Genomic DNA, 20,778 nt, shown 5'->3' on the forward strand with positions numbered 1-20,778 from the left:
ATCTTGGGGAGGCCCGACTTTTTGACAAACTTCTGGGCTTGACCTTTACTCTTCATCTGAAATGGAACATGTGCATCAAAGCTGTTCCCAAGATCGCTGGTCAAATGGTGCAATCCTTATACCACTCAAGTAGATATCTCACTCCTAATGCAATTCCCTTTCTATGTAAGAGCCAGGTTGTCCACGGATGGAGTAGTGTTGCCACAAGTGGGCAGTAGGTGTTAGAAAAGACTTATCCTGCCTTTATGGAGTTCAAAATAGACTTTGTAGCCTCATACTGGGGATGCCATTTTATCTTCCCCACAACCTCTTTCTCACTGAAGAGACGGTATGAGCTTGTCTCTGTTTTATTATTTCATGACAATTGCTCATTTGAGCTGCTGTCTATAGCCTCCCCTCGCCAAACTTTCAGGAGAAACACGTGCCTAACTGTAAACACTATCAATAATTTCCCCCTCTCTTTATCTGATCCCAAACCGAAATGCAGATTCCAAGAATAAAGTTTCATCCTGACTATAATATGGTCATTATCAAGTTCAATGTAAACAAATTCTTGATGAGCCGTTCCTCTTAATCCAATTAATCAAATGTCCACTAACAATTATTATGAAATTGTTCTATTGACCACTGTATGCTTACTAACCCTTATCCCCCAGTGGCCTCTTGGCCTTGATAAATGGTGACTCCTTTGCAGAAAAAACATAAATCAAACGTAGGTATATAAAATTTCAAACGTACAATTTTCAATGACTCAAAAAAATTATAATAATTTAAAACTTTTCTTAAACTTGAAAAAATATATTAATTATTGTGGGGAAACAACTTAAAAAAAAACAACTTTTACACACTATGAAAAACTGTTACAAACTATGAAAAACTGTCACAAACTATTAAAAACTTGGGTCGCAATTTTAAATCCAATATGTTTCAACACTTTATAAGAACATATTCTGTGGAGATCTGTAGTAAAAAAAAAATCGTGCAAACCTTTTACCACTGGCAACGCCTGCTTCAGAGAGTGAAAGAAGAAAGAAGAAGAAGAGAATGGCCATTGCTTCTATTTATAGACTAGAGATCATGGGAAGAGTATGCAAATAACTTTGGACGGTTTTGTCCTGTAAAAAGCCTGTATTTGGGAGAGAGGGCGTCTTTTTTGTTTGGCAGAAGCAATTGCTGTCAGAAGTGCATTGGACTGCAGGATTGAAGAGTGAAGATTGAGTTGTGGGGTCATTGTATTTAACCACAAGATCATAAAATTCTGTAAAGTTTCTTCCGTGAACAACTTGTGCTCTAGTTCTAATTAAATAACGTTATACCTCTTAAGTTTGCACTTTATAAACCGCACACAAAAATCACTTAACAATGAAATACAACCGCACAATATATATATTGTCTGATTATTATGTGAAGATGAATTAGTATTGATACAACACATAAACATTTTAAAGGTCAATCGGTTTGGCAGGTGAGTTGTTATACACTCCTATACACATAATACAAATTATCCAAGATACTATTGGTCTATTTTCTAAACAACTCTTACATCATTACAATTTTATGACGTCGTACCATCAGGCATGAACATCATAAACCACATGCAAAATGGATAGTTGCAGTTGAAAAAAGAGAACTAAGCTTTGTCAATCTGGACATTAGCAACGATTTATTCCAACGACGCCTGGTATTTTTCATGTAACATTATATCAATTTATAACTTCTTTTTAATTTGAATAATTTTTTTATTATTCTGTAAAAGAGCTCTTAAAAACACAACACCAATTTTATGACGTTTGTGAGCTGAACATCAAAAACTACATACAAAATGGTAGCTGAAAAATGAAAACAAATCCTCGCCAATCTGCACAATAATTTTATTGCAACCGACTGTAATGGTCCGTAATATGAAACAAAATATCAGCTTAAAACTTCTTTGCAATTTGCACAATTTTTTTACTATTCTGTAAAACATAACTTTTAAACACATAGAGTTCTTATTTACATAATACAATTTAATGTCCGGGTAAAATTTGTTATACAAACAGCAAAGATGATATTTAATGACAATATGAATACAATTCACTTTAAACACATAGAGTTCTTATTTACATAACCTCAATTTAATGTCCGGGTAAAATTTGCTATACAAAATGTAAAGATGATATTTAATGACAATATGGATACTCAGGGGTCATTGAATTATCATATATTTAAAATATGAACCTTACTTATCCACTGTTAATTTTATTACTTAATATCATCTCAGCACTATATAAACGACATTCAAAATTGATTGCAGCAGATAAAACATTAGGTGTAACAACCCTAAAAACACTCCATGGTAAAGGGAGAAATACTTTAAAGTAGTTAACAAGCTGGTTGTAAGGACGAATCAGCAGTGCTTGCTGCTCTATCTACACAAACCACGGCTGACAATTAATGCACATTAAATATCGACAAGATACAGAAACAAAGATTAACTTGTTTGACTTGTTGGTCTTCATCAATTCTCTGTTCATGAACCTCGTTATGAATGAAGAAACTTTGATTTCTTAAAATAAAAGTAAAAAAAGAACCCAATTCTGTTGTATTAAATTCGCTACTATGGGTATTAACAAATATGTAATGTTATGAAAATATCCAGTTTAATATCAAACACTTTATAAATAAGTGGCTATATTTCCACACATATGACTTAAAACGAAAGCTATTTTAAAAGACCGTGTTAGTATCCATTGCTAAGTAACTAGATTGTATATTGATTTGTATTATTAACTTTAATTTGCTGAGTATTTAAATTCACTTTTATTGTATTATTGTTTATTATTTTTACAGGCCATATTTAAATTCATACAAAGCCTTGAACATTAATGCATTTTACTAATTAATATTATTAGAAGGTGAAAATAATTAAGATGAAAATCATATAGACACTAAAAATATATGAATAAAAATACACTAAGAAAAGGTGGATGAAATAATTTGTTGAATGCTAGTAACAATTTATTGCATTTTAAAAATAATAAATAATTTTAATCAAAATTAAAATATCTACTAAGAATATATATATATATATATATATATATATATATATATATATATATATATATATATATATGTATATAAAACAAATTCACAGCTATCGAGAGCTTTTTCATAAACAAATATTATCAGACGTTAATTTGGACGATAACTATGGGAAGGATAATAACGCATTCAAAAGTGTTAGATATAATTTGTTGAATGAAAAAACTGTTGATTTCTAAAAATAAAAGTAAAAAAACTAAGAACATAATCTGTTGCATGAAATTCGTTATTATTAATATTAATAAATACGCAATGTTAGGAAAATATCCAGTTTAATATCAAACACCTTATAAATAAGTGGTTATATTTCCACACATATGACTTAAAACGAAAGCTATTTTAAAAGACCATATTAGTATCCATTGCTAAGTAATTAGATTATATATTGATTTGTATTATTAACTTTAATTTACTGAATATTTAAATTCACTTTTATTGTATTATTGTTTATTATATTTCTATGGTTAGCAATATATTTTTATTAATTTCAATAGCAACTATGGTAGTTGCATGTATATTAGTAGGAATATATTAGTTTATTATTAACAATAGTATTATTGTTCCTACAATTTCTTACTATATTATTGTTCATTTCGATTTATTGAATAATTCCTTATATATTAACATTTAAACAATATTATAACACGATCAGCTGGCGTGTGACCGACCCAGGTCTTACACTAAATCTCCTGGAAACAATCCGCATGTGAAGATCTGTTATTTGACGTCTTTTGTTCAGAAGCAACGATGGTAGTTGTATGCTTATTATACCTAAAATTCTTAATATATTATTGTTTATTATACTTTATTAATTGCATAATTCATTTATCTATTACACAATACTATGAATAGTATTTAACATTTAAAGAATATGAATTTGAATTGCGTGTTTATTTCTGTAAGTTTTAAATGTGTTATTAAGTTATATTTCTTGTTTTGTTGGCACAATTAAAATAAACAATGATATTAAAATATTTAATTTCATTTATTTTTTATTTTCAGATGTTCCTGATTGAATGTTTTTACTGAATATTAAGTGACCATCCTTCACCTTAAACAGTATTCTATACATAATTATTAATTTTAGTCTATATAAAATTATTTGCTTACGTGACAGACAACAAAAACAGCTGCACACAACATTATTATACATACATGTGTGAAGAGTTATTTTATCTGGATTTTTTAGCAAATAGTGATAAAAACATCACACATATTTAAATTTGTGAAATTGTTGTTTAATGATTTCATAAATCATAAGATATCGATTTAACATTTCAGAAAAATCTGCTTACAAGACAGAATATTTTAACTTTTTCACTACGAAATATCTCTTATCAAATGAAACATACAAACTGAAATTTGTTTAGCATAAACTCTGACTTGCATCAACAACTTCAATAAGGGAAAAGCATCATTCTTGTGAAGTGTGTGGATTTTCTTGTTCTCGGAAATCAAAGTTAGTGATACATATGAGAACTCACACTGGGGAAAAGCCACATTCTTGTGAAGTGTGTGGATATTCTTTTACTAATAAATCGAATTTAGTAATACATATGAGAACTCACACTAGGGAAAGGCCACATTCTTGTGAAGTGTGTGGATATTCTTTTTCTAAAAAATCAACATTAGTGATACATATGAGAACTCACACTGGAGAAAAGCCACATTCTTGTGAAGTGTGTGGACATTCTTTTACTGAAAAATCAAACTTAGTGAAGCATAGGAGAACTCACACTGGGGAAAAGCCACATTCTTGTGAAGTGTGCGGATATTCTTGTTCTCTAAAATCACAATTAAGGAGACATATAAGAATTCACACTGGGGAAAAGCCACATTTTTGTGGAGTGTGCGAATATTCTTTTCCTTACAAATCAACATTAGTGACACATATGAGAACTCACACTGGGGAAAAGTCACATTCTTGTGAAGTGTGTGGATATTCTTGTTCTCAAAAATCACATTTAGGGACACATATGAGAACACACACTGGGGAAAAGCCACATTCTTGTCAAGTGTGCGGGTATTCTTGTTCTGAAAAATCAAAGTTAATTATACATATGAGAACTCACACTGGGGAAAAACCACATTCTTGTGAAGTGTGCGGATATTCTTTTTCTCACAAATCAACATTAGTGACACATATGAGAACTCACAGTGGGGAAAAGCCACATACTTGTGAAGTGTGTAGATATTCTTGTTCTCAAAAATCACATTTAGTGACACATATGAGAACTCACACTGGGGAAAAGCCACATTCGTGTGAAGTGTGTGGATATTGTTGTTCTGCAAAATACACATTAGTTACACATATGAGAACTCACACTGGAGAAAAGCCACATTTTTGTGAAGTGTGTGGATATTCTTGTTCTAAAAAATCAATGTTAGTAATACATATGAGAACTCACACTGGGGAAAAGCCACATTCTTGTGAAGTGTGTGGATATTCTTTTACTAATAAATCAAATTTAGTTAAGCATATGAGAACTCACACTGGGGAAAAGCCACATGCTTGTGGAGTGTGTGGATATTCTTTTACTAATAAATCTAATTTAGTTATACATATGAGGACTCACACTGGGGAAAAGCCACATTCTTGTGAAGTGTGTGGATATTCTTTTTCTAAAAAATCAAACTTAGTGATACATATGAGAACTCACACTGGGGAAAAGCCACATTCTTGTGAAGTGTGTGGACATTCTTTTACTGAAAAATCAAACTTAGTGAAACATAGGAGAACTCACACTGGGGAAAACAGAGCTTAACAGAGCTGAAAGAGAGAAATATACCAAATACCAAGGTCTCATGTATGATATGAAAAGAAACTGGAACCTAAAGGGGATATCGATCATACCAGTTATCATAGGTGCCACAGGACTTATGAAGAAGAACCTGAAGTCCTACCTAACTAATATTCTGGTGAACCAAATGCAAAAGAGATTCAGACAATTGCACTTAAGTGAACAGCGAGGATACTAAAAAGAACTCTCGGTTGGTTTCAATAAAAAAGCGGGGCAATGTTGGCAGCTGGTTTGGCTGCCCCATACTCAGCATTACAATCTTCAAAGGAAGAAAAATAAAAAAAAGTAAAAATTCTTGTCCTGAAATTCAGTAAGACCAAGAGACCAAAATAAAAGATATAATACAATATATGAAAATGGTTAATTGGGGAGAGGAAAGTTATGTTCTCAACTTCTTTATTTACTCAGTGTTTGAGGAATAAAGAACTTGAGTGGAACATTCGAATATTTATGTATCTCGTATAGAGTTCAAGTGTTAGCCCCAGGTTGTGAGGCTCTTGATATCTTGAACTTTAACTGAAGTAAAAAAAACAAAAGAGAAGTAAAGAGCCCTCGGATAGAAATTTAAATCATAACAGAATCAAGTCTTAGCTCCAGGAGGGAATCACTTGATATCTTAAAACTTACTAAAGTAAAATAAATTTTAAAAAGTGAAAGAAAACGTGATCAAGTTCTAATTGAAAGAAATGCAGGCAAAGAAATAAAAATTAATGAAAGAATTAAATCAGACGTTGCATATGAAGCCGTTAAACCAGACGTTACATATAAAATTATTAAACGAGACGTTGCACATGAAACCATTGAACGAGACGTTGCATATGAAGCCGTTAAGCAATACGGTGCATATGAAACCATTAAACAAGACGTTGCATATGAAACCATTAAACAAGACGTTGCATATGAAACCATTAAACAAGACGTTGCATATGGAACCATTAAACAAGACGTTGCATATGAAACCATTAAACCAGACGTTGAACATGAAACCATTAAACCAGACGTTGAACATGAAACCATTAAACCACACGTTGCACATGAAACCCTTAAACCAAACGTTGCATATGAAACCCTTAAACCAAACGTTGCATATGAAACCCTTAAACCAAACGTTGCATATGACACCCTTAAACCAAACGCTGCATATAAAATCATTAAACAAAACGTTTCATATGAAAGCATTAAACAAAACCTTGCATATGAAAGAATTAAACCAAACGTTGCATATGAAACCATTAAACCAAACGTTGCACATGAAACCATTAAACCAAACGTTGCATATTAAACAATTAAACCAGACGTTGCATATGAAACAATTAAACATGACATTGCATATGAAATCATTAAACCAGACTTGCATATGAAACTAGCCTGAAAGAACGGATCTCATTATCGATGAATATGGCCTTAATATACCCGAATGGAAAAAGATAACAAATATCAGGTCTAATTTCAAAACGGCATAATCCCTTAATAAATCAATGTTATACAAGTTGTGATAGGAGCAAGTGGTTAAATGAAAAAACATTTTCCATGCCAAATTTCATAAAATGGTGCTTCCCCTATTAAAATACTATTAAAGGATGTGAAGTTTACATAGACGATGTAATTGATTGTGATGATGGTGATGATGAGTTTACATAAACGATGCAATTGATTGTGATGATGGTGATGATGCGTTTACATAAACGATGTAATTGTATATAGCAGAACTTTCAATGAACATTTAAACATCATTAAACAATTTTGTGGGAAGCTGTATGTAAATTTAAGCAAATGCGAATTCTGCCAAGTGGATTACGTCTGCTATACTATATGCCAGGGACGGACGAAGCCTATCTCGGCAAATAATGGAAGCTATTGTAAAAGATACTGTCATTAGCAATAAAAACTCAGCTGCTGATATTTCTTGGCATGGTAAGATTCTGTCGAAGTTTGGTTAAAATTTCTTGTCAATATCAAGTCCTCTCACTAATCTCCTAAAATAGCTGTGAACGATAAGTGGAATAAAATTTACAGTGAGCATTTCAATAGAATCAAGTCGAATCTAATCTTTTCTCAACCAAATTACAAGTCGATGTAATTGATGTTAAATTGGCTGAAATCCCCGCCCAAGTAAATGGTAAAGTCATCAACAAAAGCATTGGACATTTCTATAAAAAATGAATAACTTACCAAAAAAACTATCGAAATAGAATGTTTGGCAATGCTACCAACCTTGCAACCCTTTGACTTTTATTTCAGTGTAACTTTGCATCCTATTCCAATCTAGACTGATCATAATCATTTAACTTTTCAACAAAAGATGATTAATAAAAATCAAGGACTCACAGGATAGAGTCTACTTCTCTATGAATCGAATATTATAATTGAACATATCACAGAAAAATAAAAAGTACTATTGAAGATATTCTGCCTAAAACATAATTTTATCTTATAAAAAAACAAAAACAAAAAAAATGCATAAAACGTATTGCATTTTTTTGCACGGTGGTCACCACTTATCAAGGCCCGGAAGCCACTCAGGGATAAGCGTTATTGCAAGTACAGTACGTTAGTGTGGAGATTTGATGAAGTGTTTACTTAAGGGGGTGGTTCATTAGGAATTTCTTAACGTTGGACTTGAAGACATCTAAGTTGTAGTCAGGTGGGAAGCAGACGGACGAAACAGAGTTCCACAGGCGTGCAGTTCTAAGAAAGAAGCTTTGTTCATAGACTCAACGTTTTGATTTAGGCGCAGATAAAGAATGGGGGAAATTTTTCACAGTGGATTCAACTAGACGGCTGTTTTTCGTGAAAGATTGGAGAGGGGGGCCAGAGATTCTTTTTTGCATTTGTTTTTTTGTTTCCAAACTTTTATTTGCATGAATGATTTCTGTTCTGTGCAATGAAGTGCATTTCCACTTAGCATGTTAACTTGACAACTGTGATAAATTAAAGAAACAAGCAAAGAAGAAAAGAAATGGAAACAACAATTTAAACATGGACTTAGCGTCCAAGAAAGGGAGGTTAATAAAACGAAATTAGTAATTCGCTGCCAAGATATGTCCATCTGTTTCATAAAGAAAATCTTTATAAATTAGCATTTTTGAAATGAATATATATATATAAAGAGTTCACTTAATAGACGTCCAATATTCAGAGTTCAAATTAAATCCCTTTTTAGTTTATTTTTAGTAGATTTATTTGTGTTCATAAAAGTATCCTCATTACAGAGACGTTTAAATCATAATAATTTTTCGGGTAATCCGGCTTTCCTTTTTGAAGCAAGCTTATAATGATGAACTTATAAGATAATTGGCTGAGGAGATTTATATTTAATGAACGTAGAAATGTCTATGCTTAAAGGTTTATGTTTAATGAACGTAGAAATGTCTATGCTGAGTAATGAACTTTGAAAAGTTTCTGTGGTGTAATGGGTTATACTTAATGGATTAACATGTATTATATCAGATGAACAAACTACAATTTGGGGTGCACATTGCCACCCGAATATTTTAAAAGGGAAATAGACAAGAGGTTGAAAGCATCCGATTTTGCAAAGTGTGTGTGGATTAAATCTTATTCTAAGGAGTGTTTTGACTGTTATGGATAGAAATTAAAGATGAATTAAAATCCTAACTTTATCTCACAGTCATTTATCGACAATACTAGAATGATTTCACTGTTTAATCTGAAAAGCCCAGTTGGTGTGGGCTGCTGGACAAACGAAGCGATTCAAGAAACCGCACTTTTATTAACTCATTTTGATCCATCTAAGCATATTCTATATAGAATAGGAGATGTGATATCTTATAAACGATGAGGAAATTTTTATCCACTTCTTCCCGTGGAAGGTAATTCTTCGTAGCTAAATACAAGTTAGGTATAACACAATTAAGGAAGAAACAACAAAAAAGGAGAAATGATAAATCTATTTTATTAAATATAATGACAGAAAGAAAAGTTTGTCACCTGATAGGGCTGCCAAAAAATGTCCATCTGGCTTAAAAGGTTTCTTGTAGTAGTAACTGTCGAAAGGAGAGTATGAAGGGAAAGAAAGAGGAAGAGAGATAAGGAGAGAGCGAGAGAGAGAAAGGGGTGCACTTATTAGAAGCTTCTACGTGCTTTTATCGGAAATGAAACAATATAAGAGTCTTTTTTAAAATAATAACCGTCCTTATTTTAATAGTTATCAGTAACTGTAGCGTGTAGGCTCGTTCCGTGTTCCTTTTTTCACGAAGGTTAAAATTCAATGAAGGCAGAATATTTTAGTTTTTACGTTTCTTTGAAAACCTTCTCGAGACAAATTTTTTTCTTAATCCTGAATTATATTTTTCTCGATAATCGAATTCACGTTTCTCTGTCTTTTTCTACCTGTTCGTTGTTTTTTGTTCTCTTGATGTCCTTTTTTCAACTGATGATATTAATTCAAAGGTCCTGTACGTGCTCCAATTTGATGCAGAAAACGTCCCTTCCAATCGACGGGCATAAGGCAGTCACGTTATGTAAAAAGGGGGAAAAGAGCATGAAAGCTAGGGAAGGGACAGGAAGGAAGGGAGGAAATAAAAAAGGTAAGAGGAAAAGGAGAAAGAATGAAAGGAAGATGGTGGAGATAATTTCCACAACTGAAGGTTTCGATAGGGAAAACAGTATGGTACATTTTATGAACGCTTTCTGAGGCAGAATGGCAGGAGGGTCTGACCCATTTTTTGCGATCAAAATAACATTTATATTTATATGAGAACGACTTTCTCTTGTTTACAGACCAGAAGTCATTATTGTTTGCTGAACACTGATCGATTCCTTCTTTTGCTGCAGTCAGGGGTCAACTTTATGCAATATTACTAGTATTCGACAATTATAAGTTAGAATATGATAAATGATCTCAATATAAATGCAGATTGTTTTAGTCGTCATCAGGAGGAGGATGACACAGACACCATTAACAGAATACATTTGAATTTTATTCACACTTTACTAACCTTTGCGGTTGTAACAACGAAAATAGAGAAATTACTTTGAGTCGAGTTGAGCAATACATCATGAGTGTCTGGAGCAACTACATCACAATGAAGCCGTATTTTAAGAACCGAATGCAGTTGACAGAAAGTAACTGTATTAAATACGCACACCGATCATACGGATATAGGCTTGCAGCTATGTGTGGTGGTCAAATTTAGCCGTTGATATTGAAAAAGTTGGCAAAGCTTGCGAAACAGGTATGCTTAATCAAAATAACCCAACAACACCCCATTCGTGGCTAAAGATATCCAAAGATTGCGAAACGTGCATGCTTATTCAAAATAACCCAGCAAGTCTCCCATCCATGGTTGGAGGTATTTTAATACACTATGGCAAAGAAATTATACATGTTTTGTGGGTCTTCTTTTGATACACATGTATTTGATATTAGTAGATGTCAATTTAAAGTTAACATTAAAGTTAATATCGATATCCGTATTGAAAACAACTACTGAAAATAGGGAGTGCCAATATTGCTGATGAGTAGAAACAGTTGCTTTACAAGTCAAAAATTATAAACATTCATGAATGGCACTCATAGTTTTTTTACTATCTTTAAATGAACAGGCAGAGTGCAATGTATGCACATTCAATGAAACACTTAAAAGAATAGAAAAAAAAAAACAAAGGCAAATCTCGAAACAAAGATGTCCAATACACCATTAAATAGAGAATGCTTTGAGGAATCAATACCAAAAAAAAATTATAACTCTTCATTGTTTCTGCAATGTAGAAAAAAGCAGATCTTCCAATTCAGACAATGAATACCTGAATTATGAATGTTTAATTTTCCACTTGTTCCGTTTTGAATTGTGCAATTCGTTTAATGAAATCCGTAAAGAAAACAATACATTTTTCCGATCAATATTTTTAAAAATTGGCAAAAACAAAAATAAGCAATGGAAAATTATTTCATGACATTAGAAATAAATCCATTATGAAAATAATAGAATTTATTCATAATAAAATAAGAATAAAAAATATCCTGCGGAAAGTATAATTAAAAAATTGAAAATAATATAATATCAATGTTAAAAGTTCGACAACTCGTGATGAAATTCTAATAACAAATCTTATGATTATCTGCCTTTGATTGTAAAAATCCCACAATCCCCTTTTCTTTGTGCCTCAATAAAGATTTCTTCTATCTATCTGTCCACACGTGTTTGCATTTCATCTTTATGTGGTTTCCTTTTACCCGTAGTGATGATCTTGCTAATCAGAAACTTGTTGGTACGAAAACAATTTATCCTGCATTCTGCTTGTTCGTTTTATATTACACTCAAGACAGTATATTTCATTGAATGAAGAGCTTTTATATTGCAGGAGAAGATCCGGCTGTTATTGTTAAGAAGTAGTATCTCACTGTTATGGCGATGAGGGTTGTGTCACCTTTTATGAGACATGTTTGCTTCCAATCGACAAATTGATGAAAAACCAATACAATTGCTATGAAATGATGCCAGTCACTTCATCCAGAAATTTATACGTATTTTATGCATCGAGTTTTTTTTTGTGTTTTATTCTATGCATCGATTTTTATACTGTAAATCAATCAAACGATATCTTCAACTTTGGTATTTTATACATCGATTTTTATACTGTAAATCAATCGAACGATATAATCAATATTTTATTATCTTATACATTCCAACCGAGATTTTTTACAGTTTCTAGGGAATAGTTCCTCATTGTTATGGGTCGAGGCTTGTGTTGCCTTTTATGAGCCATACTTGTGTAGTTTGCTTACCAAACCTACAAATTGATGAAAAACCGGTATAATTTCTATGAAATGATGCTAGCTTCTTCATCAGAAAATTTGGTAGGTATTATATGTATACCACCATCAGCCGGTCACTGAGGTTTGACCGACAGACGTGTTATAGTAAATGTCTTAAAGCGGTCTCATGAATATATGAAGATGGGCCAGTCATTAGGGTCTGTGTAGCAAGAAGAAAATCATATCTGAGATGTTGGATCTGGGTGTGGCTCCTTTCTTCTCTCAAGATGATCTCTTCACCCTGGTGGCATTCTGGTGGGAATCTTCATCTCTTTGACCCCAGGGCCGCCTTTCGACTTAAGACATTTATGAAGGCATTCATGGCAGACAAAGAAAAACGACACGCGACACAATTGTAATATACATAAGGTATAACTAACTATTTTATTTTACATTAGAGATACAATATATATTACAAAAAAAACAATTTAAAAGTGGACAATAGGCTTTTCAAAGCTAACTAACCTACCCTAACTAGTGTTGAGGGAGGGGGTGGCCCCCCCTCATTTACGGAGAGACAGAATATGCGTCCTCACATCATTGTGGTCGTGCAAGAAGAAGGCAGAAAGATAGCAAGGGAATTATGGGAAGGGATTTCTTTGTATCTCTACGCTCATGGCCAAATTACCACTGGTCCATGCTGCAGAGTGTGTTAGAAACAGTGGCACAAAGAAATAGTGCCACATATGCAGGATTTCTTTATAAATAAATCCCATGGTATCATCAACATTCTGTGTTATTCCTGGTATTTAGATTTGTTTTTGTTATATTTAATATATATTTAATCTCTTGACTATTTTCTTATTTTCTATTCATACCAAGTATTTATTTATGCTCTTATATAAACTGGAAAATGTGTTTCAGAAACCATGTTTTAAAATCATTTTTTAGATTCTAATATTTAAAAAAAACTCCCGTACAGCTATATTAAGGCCATAATCATTTTGAACACAGTTATATCATCTTCATATCGTGAAGGAAAACATATTCATATATATATATATATATATATATATATATATATATATATATATATATATATATATATATATATATATATATATATATATTAATGTCACAATTCATATGATACAATATAAATTATGTATATTACAATATATATATATATATATATATATATATATATATATATATATATATATATATATATATATATATATATATTTATAATATATACAGGAATTTACATCGGTAGTCGGTACCGACGGTTTCAAGCCCGGTGGTTGAGGACTGCTCTTAATGTCCGCCTCAGGCTCTCTTCAGCTGACTCTCATCTGTCTTTAACCGGAACCGGAACTCTATATATGCACACCATAATTTTTATTTATTTATTTTATCCTTTTTTTTATTTTTGTATGTTACTTTAATAAGGTAATAAATTTGAAGCAATAAATTAAAAAGTATGGGATGATGCCTTCTATATTATTATTTTTCTTTAAACACCCCCCCTATCATTCAGTTTAAGTCTCGTTTAAAAGCATTTTGAAAATTCATTTTAAGTTATGTCTAATCTCGTTTAAAAATAGGGTAATAAAATTTAGATTGAAAAAGACCTAGGAAGGGGATGGTATATATTAATATTTAAGTATCGCTTTGCGTTTAAAAACGTATAATATTTATTTTAAAATAATCTCTAAATATTAAACGTGTTAACAAGTGCAAAATTGCCGCCATCTTGTTTAAATCAAAACGCAAAATTATCCCCATTTTGAGCCCTCCTGTATTACGATCTTTTTTTTTTTCCAAATCTATGTTTTATTTTCTTTAATAATGTTTACCCTTATCGATTTTCGTAATTTTGGGATATAATCAGTGGCGGCTCGTGCCTGCGGAACTGGAACTGCAGCACTAGGTGTATCAAATTTTTTGTAGGAATTTTTGACACCCCTAACACGAAACTGCAAATAAAATATAAAAAAAAACTCGTAATTTCTCTTTTAAATGTGGGTTGTTTATTTTCTTTATGGATTATATAAACTAATTCATGATGATTTAAATGTGCATATCTCGTCTAAATAACTGACGATGAATATCTAATATGGCCGACCAGATGGGTGATCAAAAAGTCAGATCGAGCGTAACCGCGTACCGGAAAAGGAAATGAGACTAACGAAATGAGACCAAAAAAAAAAAAAGGGGGGGGGCAATTGTCAATTTGATCTCATTTCGTTTTCCGGTACGCTCGATCTGACTTTTTGATCACCCGTCTGGTCGGCCATATTAAATATTCATCGTTAGTTATTTACACGAGACATACACATTTAAATCATGATTTTCTCTAGTTCAGATGAGTGCAGTAAATAAACTTTTAACTCGAAATGACCCCTAATGTACTAATGTATAACGTAAGACACAGAAAAGAAACATTTATAATGCGTACACAGCTTTATTTTCTCATATAACCACCGACCGCTTTCAATGGATTTTACCCAGTTTTGAAATGATAAAAGAAGAATGAATAAAAATGCCTTTCGTAAAGGTTTTATCAGCTTAAAATATATACAAGTGTTTGGCAAAATCAATATGGCGGAATCCTTAGTTCCGGCCAAGGGGAATAACTATGATTCATTTCCTGAAGAGTTACAGTAATTTATTATAACATTTTCCCTTTCAACAATAATTAAGTATGGAATTACAGAAGTTAAATTCAGTCTGTTATGTACTAGGTTAAAAAGTCCTTATACTTACTTGGAAATCGCCGCATTCTGGACGATCTCCGCACTGACTCACAGGGATTTTTGTTCTCAGCATCCACATCGTGGCTAGTATGGATATGTTCAGGATCAGGTAAGGGATTCTTCTCCTCCACGTCGATATTGTTTTCGTGAGGTGGCGGTTCTTTACGGGCTTCATGGCTTGCAATATTGTTTTCATCGTGTTCGTCTTCTTGGTTTGAGGAGTTAGGGACCAGGACTCGCACATTGACAGCAGTTTCCGCACCAGAGGGTAGTCGTACATGAGCATAGTAGGGGTTGATGTCTAATAAGGTAGCAGGGGTTACTGGAGGGTCGAGCTTACTAGACTTAGTATGGTTTCTGACATATACTGGGCCTGGTTTCGCCCAAGTGGGAACAGAAGTTCCGGAGGAAGATCTACGACTATATCAGAACATTCTCTCATGAGGAGTCGTATTGGTGGCAGTGCATAGTAACGACCTGATTGAATGGAGAGCGTTTGGTAGTATATCTTCCCAATGAGGCAGTTTCATGTTGCTAGAGTGTGAGGTCGTTTGGATGGCCTTCCATAAAGTTCCATTGAGCTTCTCAACTTGCCCATTACCCTCAGGTGATACCTACTTGTTTTAGAGGTGGCGATACCTTTGCCACGTAAGTAATCTTTGATTTCTCCTGCAAGGAAGTCGGCAGCCCGGTCAGTGTGTATCATATCGGGCATGCCAAAAATAACAAATAGTTGGTTTAGGCAATGGATCACGGTTTTACTAGTCATATCCTTACAGGGGAAGGCAAAGGGAAAGCGAGTATATTCATCAATTATGGTGAGTAAGTATTTGTTACCACGTACAGAAGTAGGTAAAGGGCCTTTAAAGTCGATGTTTAGTCGCTGGAAAGGTAGTATAGCCTGTATGAGTATTCCTTTGTTACAACTGGCAAATTTAGGTTTCAAATACTGACAGGAGGTGCACGAGTCTGTTATGTTTTTAATTTGTTCTAAAGAGAAAGGAAGGTTTCTTGTCCGGCTGAAGTGGCTGAGTCGCGTGACTCCAGGATGGCATAGTGTAGCATGCAAGTCGCGGAGGTCTTGCAAAGTGTGCGTTAATGCAGAGATGCGAGAAAACGTATCAGCAGCTGTATTTTCCGTTCCTGGGCAGTAAGTAATGCTGAATTTGAATTGTGATAGTTCGACCCGCCAACGACATATCTTATCATTTTTAATTTTTGATTTTCTCTTATTATCGAGCATAAAACTGACGCTCTTTTGATCTGTAATAACTTTGAAATGTCTCCCGAGTAAGAAGTGTCGCCACTTTCGAAGAGCTTTGACAATCGCAGTAGCTTCTTTTCCGACTGCGTGATGTCTAATCTCGTTCGGGCTTAGTGTCCGAGAAAAAAATGCAACGGGTCTACCCTGTTGGTTCAGCGTAGCAGCAATGCAGTATTTACTGGCATCAGTTTCCACTACAAATTCTTTGTCCGGGTCAACAGTTACAAGGGTGGCATTACTTAAATCGGTCTTCAGCGTCTGAAAAGAATTTAGAATAGACGGGGGTAGTGGAAACTCCCTGTTATGGTTCAGCGGCAGTATCTTATCAGAAAAATGTCGAATGAATTTACTATAGTAAGAGAACATACCAATTATTCGTTTTTGCGACTGTAAATTTAGAGGCGGTGGCATTTCAAGGAGTGGTTTTAGCCCCGGGTAATCAGGAGTAATTTGGTTGTTCTGGATTGTGTACCCAAGAAGTGTGATAGAAGTAGTAGAAATGATGCTCTTACTTTGGTTGAGTGTGATGTTGCTTTTTTTTGCTACATTATAAAACCTTTGAAGGTTGTAATCATGTTCTTGTTGATCCTTTCCGCATATCCTGACATTGTCTACATACACAAAAGTATCTGTTAATTTTTCTCTTTCTACAATGCCATCGATGCATCTTTGAAAGGCACTCACTCCGTTAGTGACTCCAAAAGGGATACGAGTAAATTGGTAAAGTTTTCCATTTATTTCGAATGCTATGTATTTCCGATCGGCGTGACTAATTGGGATTTGATGGTAAGCAGACTTCAGGTCAAGTGTTGTAAAAACGTTGTATCGAGCTATGTCATCAATCATTTTAGTAATGTTAGGCATGACATAGGCATCTAGTTCTGTAAATCTATTTATGGTGTCGCTGTAGTCGACCACCATTCTTTTTTTTTTTGGATTCTCGTTAGAGGTCACTAAAACTTGGGCTCGCCAAGGAGATATAGAGGGCTCTATTATGCCTTCCCTCAGCATTTTGGCAGTTTCCTCGGATGAAGTAAAGAATAGATACCCTGTAGCAGACGACGCCGCCTGGCGGTGCCAGGCGCACAATTCAACTAACACCGGTGATTCGACCTTGACATTGGCACAAGCACATGGCGTCAGTTGTTTTTAAACACGTCAAATAGCAAACATGCTCGAATATTCACCAGCATTTTTTTTTTAAATATATTTACAAAACCTTTGAAGATTTAAAAGAAAAAGTATATATTTACAAAACATTTTTTTAAAATAAGTAACAAAACGAACGTATTTAAATAAAAGATATTTAAATAAACGGGTGTCTCTTTCTGTTTCGGATTTTTGCGACCAAGAGTGATTTTTATGTGCCGTGTTTTGGGGGGTTCTGTGTGCGTTTTTAAGACAATTCAATATTTATTTTTTAAAACATTAACTTCAGCGACAATTAATATATTTTCAAAATAATATTTTAAAATATTACATTTTTACGAATATTCGCGAGCAAGATTTAAAAAAAAAAAAAAAGACGAGGTGTTTTTTTTTTCAATTAAATTATAAACTTTATTTGAACTTTTACAGACATAAAAATAGACTTTATAGATATTTTATAATAATTTTTTAAAAATATATTTAACGAAAAGTTTTTTTTTTATCATTTCATTGGTGAATAAAATTTCAAAGTAATAAATGGTGAAAAAAATATCTCGAAAAGAAAAAACACCTCGTCTTTTTTTTTGTTTTAAATAAAACTTTAATTTTAAAATTTCGATGTTTGAAAAACAGTCCATAATATATATTTCATTATAAAAGTTCTATTTTTGTTTGATAAAAAGAATAAAACAATAATAAAAAAAAACAGTCCATTAAGTTCAAATAAAGACTGTTTGAATAAAACTTATAAAAAAAGATATGAATAAAATAATATATTTTTTTTATCTCGATTGTTTATACTTGTGATTTTATTATGCATAAAAAATTGCCTCGGCCTAAAAGGATTTCTCCTTCACTGACCACCGACATACATCGCACTGTAAATAAATATTGAATTGTATCAAAAACGCACAAAAAAGAAATGGCCACAACCGTATAGAATGAACCTTTTTTTATAAGTTTTATTCAAACAGTCTTTATTTGAACTTTTTTTTTTTTAATCTTGCTTGCGAATATTCGTAAAAATGTAATATTTAAAAATATTATTTTGAAAATATATTAATTGTCGCTGAAGTTAATGTTTTAAAAAATAAATATTGAATTGTCTTAAAAACGCACACAGAACCCCCCAAAACACGGCACATAAAAATCAATCTTGGTCGCAAAAATCCGAAACAGAAAGAGACACCCGTTTATTTAAATATCTTTTATTTAAATACGTTCGTTTTGTTACTTATTTTAAAAAAATGTTTTGTAAATATATACTTTTTCTTTTAAATCTTCAAAGGTTTTGTAAATATATTTTTAAAAAAATGCTGGTGAATATTCGAGCATGTTTGCTATTTGACGTGTTTAAAAACAACTGACGCCATGTGCTTATGCCAATGTCAAGGTCGAATCACCGGTGTTAGTTGAATTGTGCGCCTGGCACCGCCAGGCGGCGTCGTCTGCTACAGGGTATCTATTCTTTACTTCATCCGTTTCCTCTTTAATAAAAATGTTGTCAGTGAATGAGTGACGACGAGATTTGGTGGCAATAGGGGTCGTCCGAGTAGAAAGATGAGAGAAAAGGGGAGGAGGAGAAATTTTGATACATGGAAAACTGTTACTCTTACCCATCGCTCCAATAACAAGTTCTTCCCTGGGATCGTCGAATTTCAAGGTCACAGTTTTATATTGTTTTAGAAGGTCTTTTCCAGCAATCATATCCGTGAACAGGTCCTTAATTACTTCCACCGTCATGGCGTGGTTGTTTTTACCGTTTAGAGAGATGTCAACAACAGTTTCGCCGATGATTTTAGCATGATGATTCGGGTCCGCCAATGCTACGGTTTTCAGTTTGGGGATAACAAAAAGTTTCAGCTTTCTTGCTGTATTTTTGCTAATGAACGTCCCCACGCTACCGGAGTCTACCATAGCATTCACTACCTGCCCATTTATTTCGCATTTGGTGTAGGTGATGTCTTTGGCACCCGTTCCTAGTCAGGAGAGATTGGGTGGGGGAGTCCGGATCGTACAACACAGCAGCAGGAGAGGAGGATGATCTACATACCTTAGCCCAATGGCCATTTTTTTTACATTTTCTACACTCGGCATTACGCGCAGGACACATTGCCCGTGCATGCCGTGTGTTCCCACAGAAGAAACAAATTCCTTTTTGTAATGTATTTCCTTTTACAGCGGCTAAGGGAGTTTCTTCTGGTTGAACTACGGTAGCTGTTACGCTCGGGTGGTAATCGAAGCTGGCCGTATGCTTCTCCACTTGTTCTAGGGACCTAGCCACTGTAAATGTCTCTTGTAGCGTCGAGAAAGGTTTTTCAAGTAGGCGCTGACGGATAGACGAAAACGAGATGCCGCTAATGAACGCGTCCCGTATATATTGTTTTTTGTTTTCCTCGGCACTTACCGCTTGAAATTCGCAAGATTTAGCGAATACTTCCAATTGTTGCATGAACTCGTCGATGGTTTGTGTCGGTTTCTGTTTACTTGTCAGGAGTTGATGTCTGTTAAATACAACGTTTGTTGGTTTCATATAAATAGCGTCTAGCGTTTCTATGGCGCCGTTGTAATCTGTGGCGTCGCTTATAATTTCGAAAATTGTCGCCGAGACAGAATTGATCAAAGCGAAAAGATTTTGCGCATTGTTTTCGATTTGGCCGTTATTTAACATGCGTAGATAGTATTCGAATGTTAACCTCCAATGTTTGTATATTTTTTTTCCGAATTCGGAGCAGTTGGTTCTGTGTTAAATCTGTCTGGCCGCAGTAATTTGTCCATTTTTTTTTAAGCTGATAAAATTGAAATGATAAAAGAAGAATGAATAAGAATGCCTTTCGTAAAGGTTTTATCAGCTTAAAATATATACACGTGTTTGGGAAAATCAATATGGCGGAATCCTTAGTTCCGGTCTATGATTCATTTCCTGAAGAGTTACAGTAATTTATTATAACATATATATATATATATATATATATATATATATATATATATATATATATA

At 33.4% G+C, this 20,778-nt stretch overlaps 1 protein-coding gene across 1 annotated transcript; it reads right to left on the reverse strand.

Moving 5' to 3' along the window:
- Nucleotides 1-19,678: 19,678 nt before the first annotated feature.
- LOC145270329 (uncharacterized) lies at nt 19,679-20,449 on the reverse strand. The gene has a single exon (XM_080125976.1). The coding sequence runs from the start codon at nt 20,447-20,449 to the stop codon at nt 19,679-19,681; it is 771 nt and encodes a 256-aa protein (XP_079982102.1).
- Nucleotides 20,450-20,778: the final 329 nt, after the last annotated feature.

The sequence above is a fragment of the Euprymna scolopes genome, chromosome 46 (assembly GCF_053919585.1).
Source record: "Euprymna scolopes isolate OS-2025 chromosome 46, ASM5391958v1, whole genome shotgun sequence".
In the NCBI taxonomy this organism is placed as follows: domain Eukaryota; kingdom Metazoa; phylum Mollusca; class Cephalopoda; order Sepiida; family Sepiolidae; genus Euprymna; species Euprymna scolopes.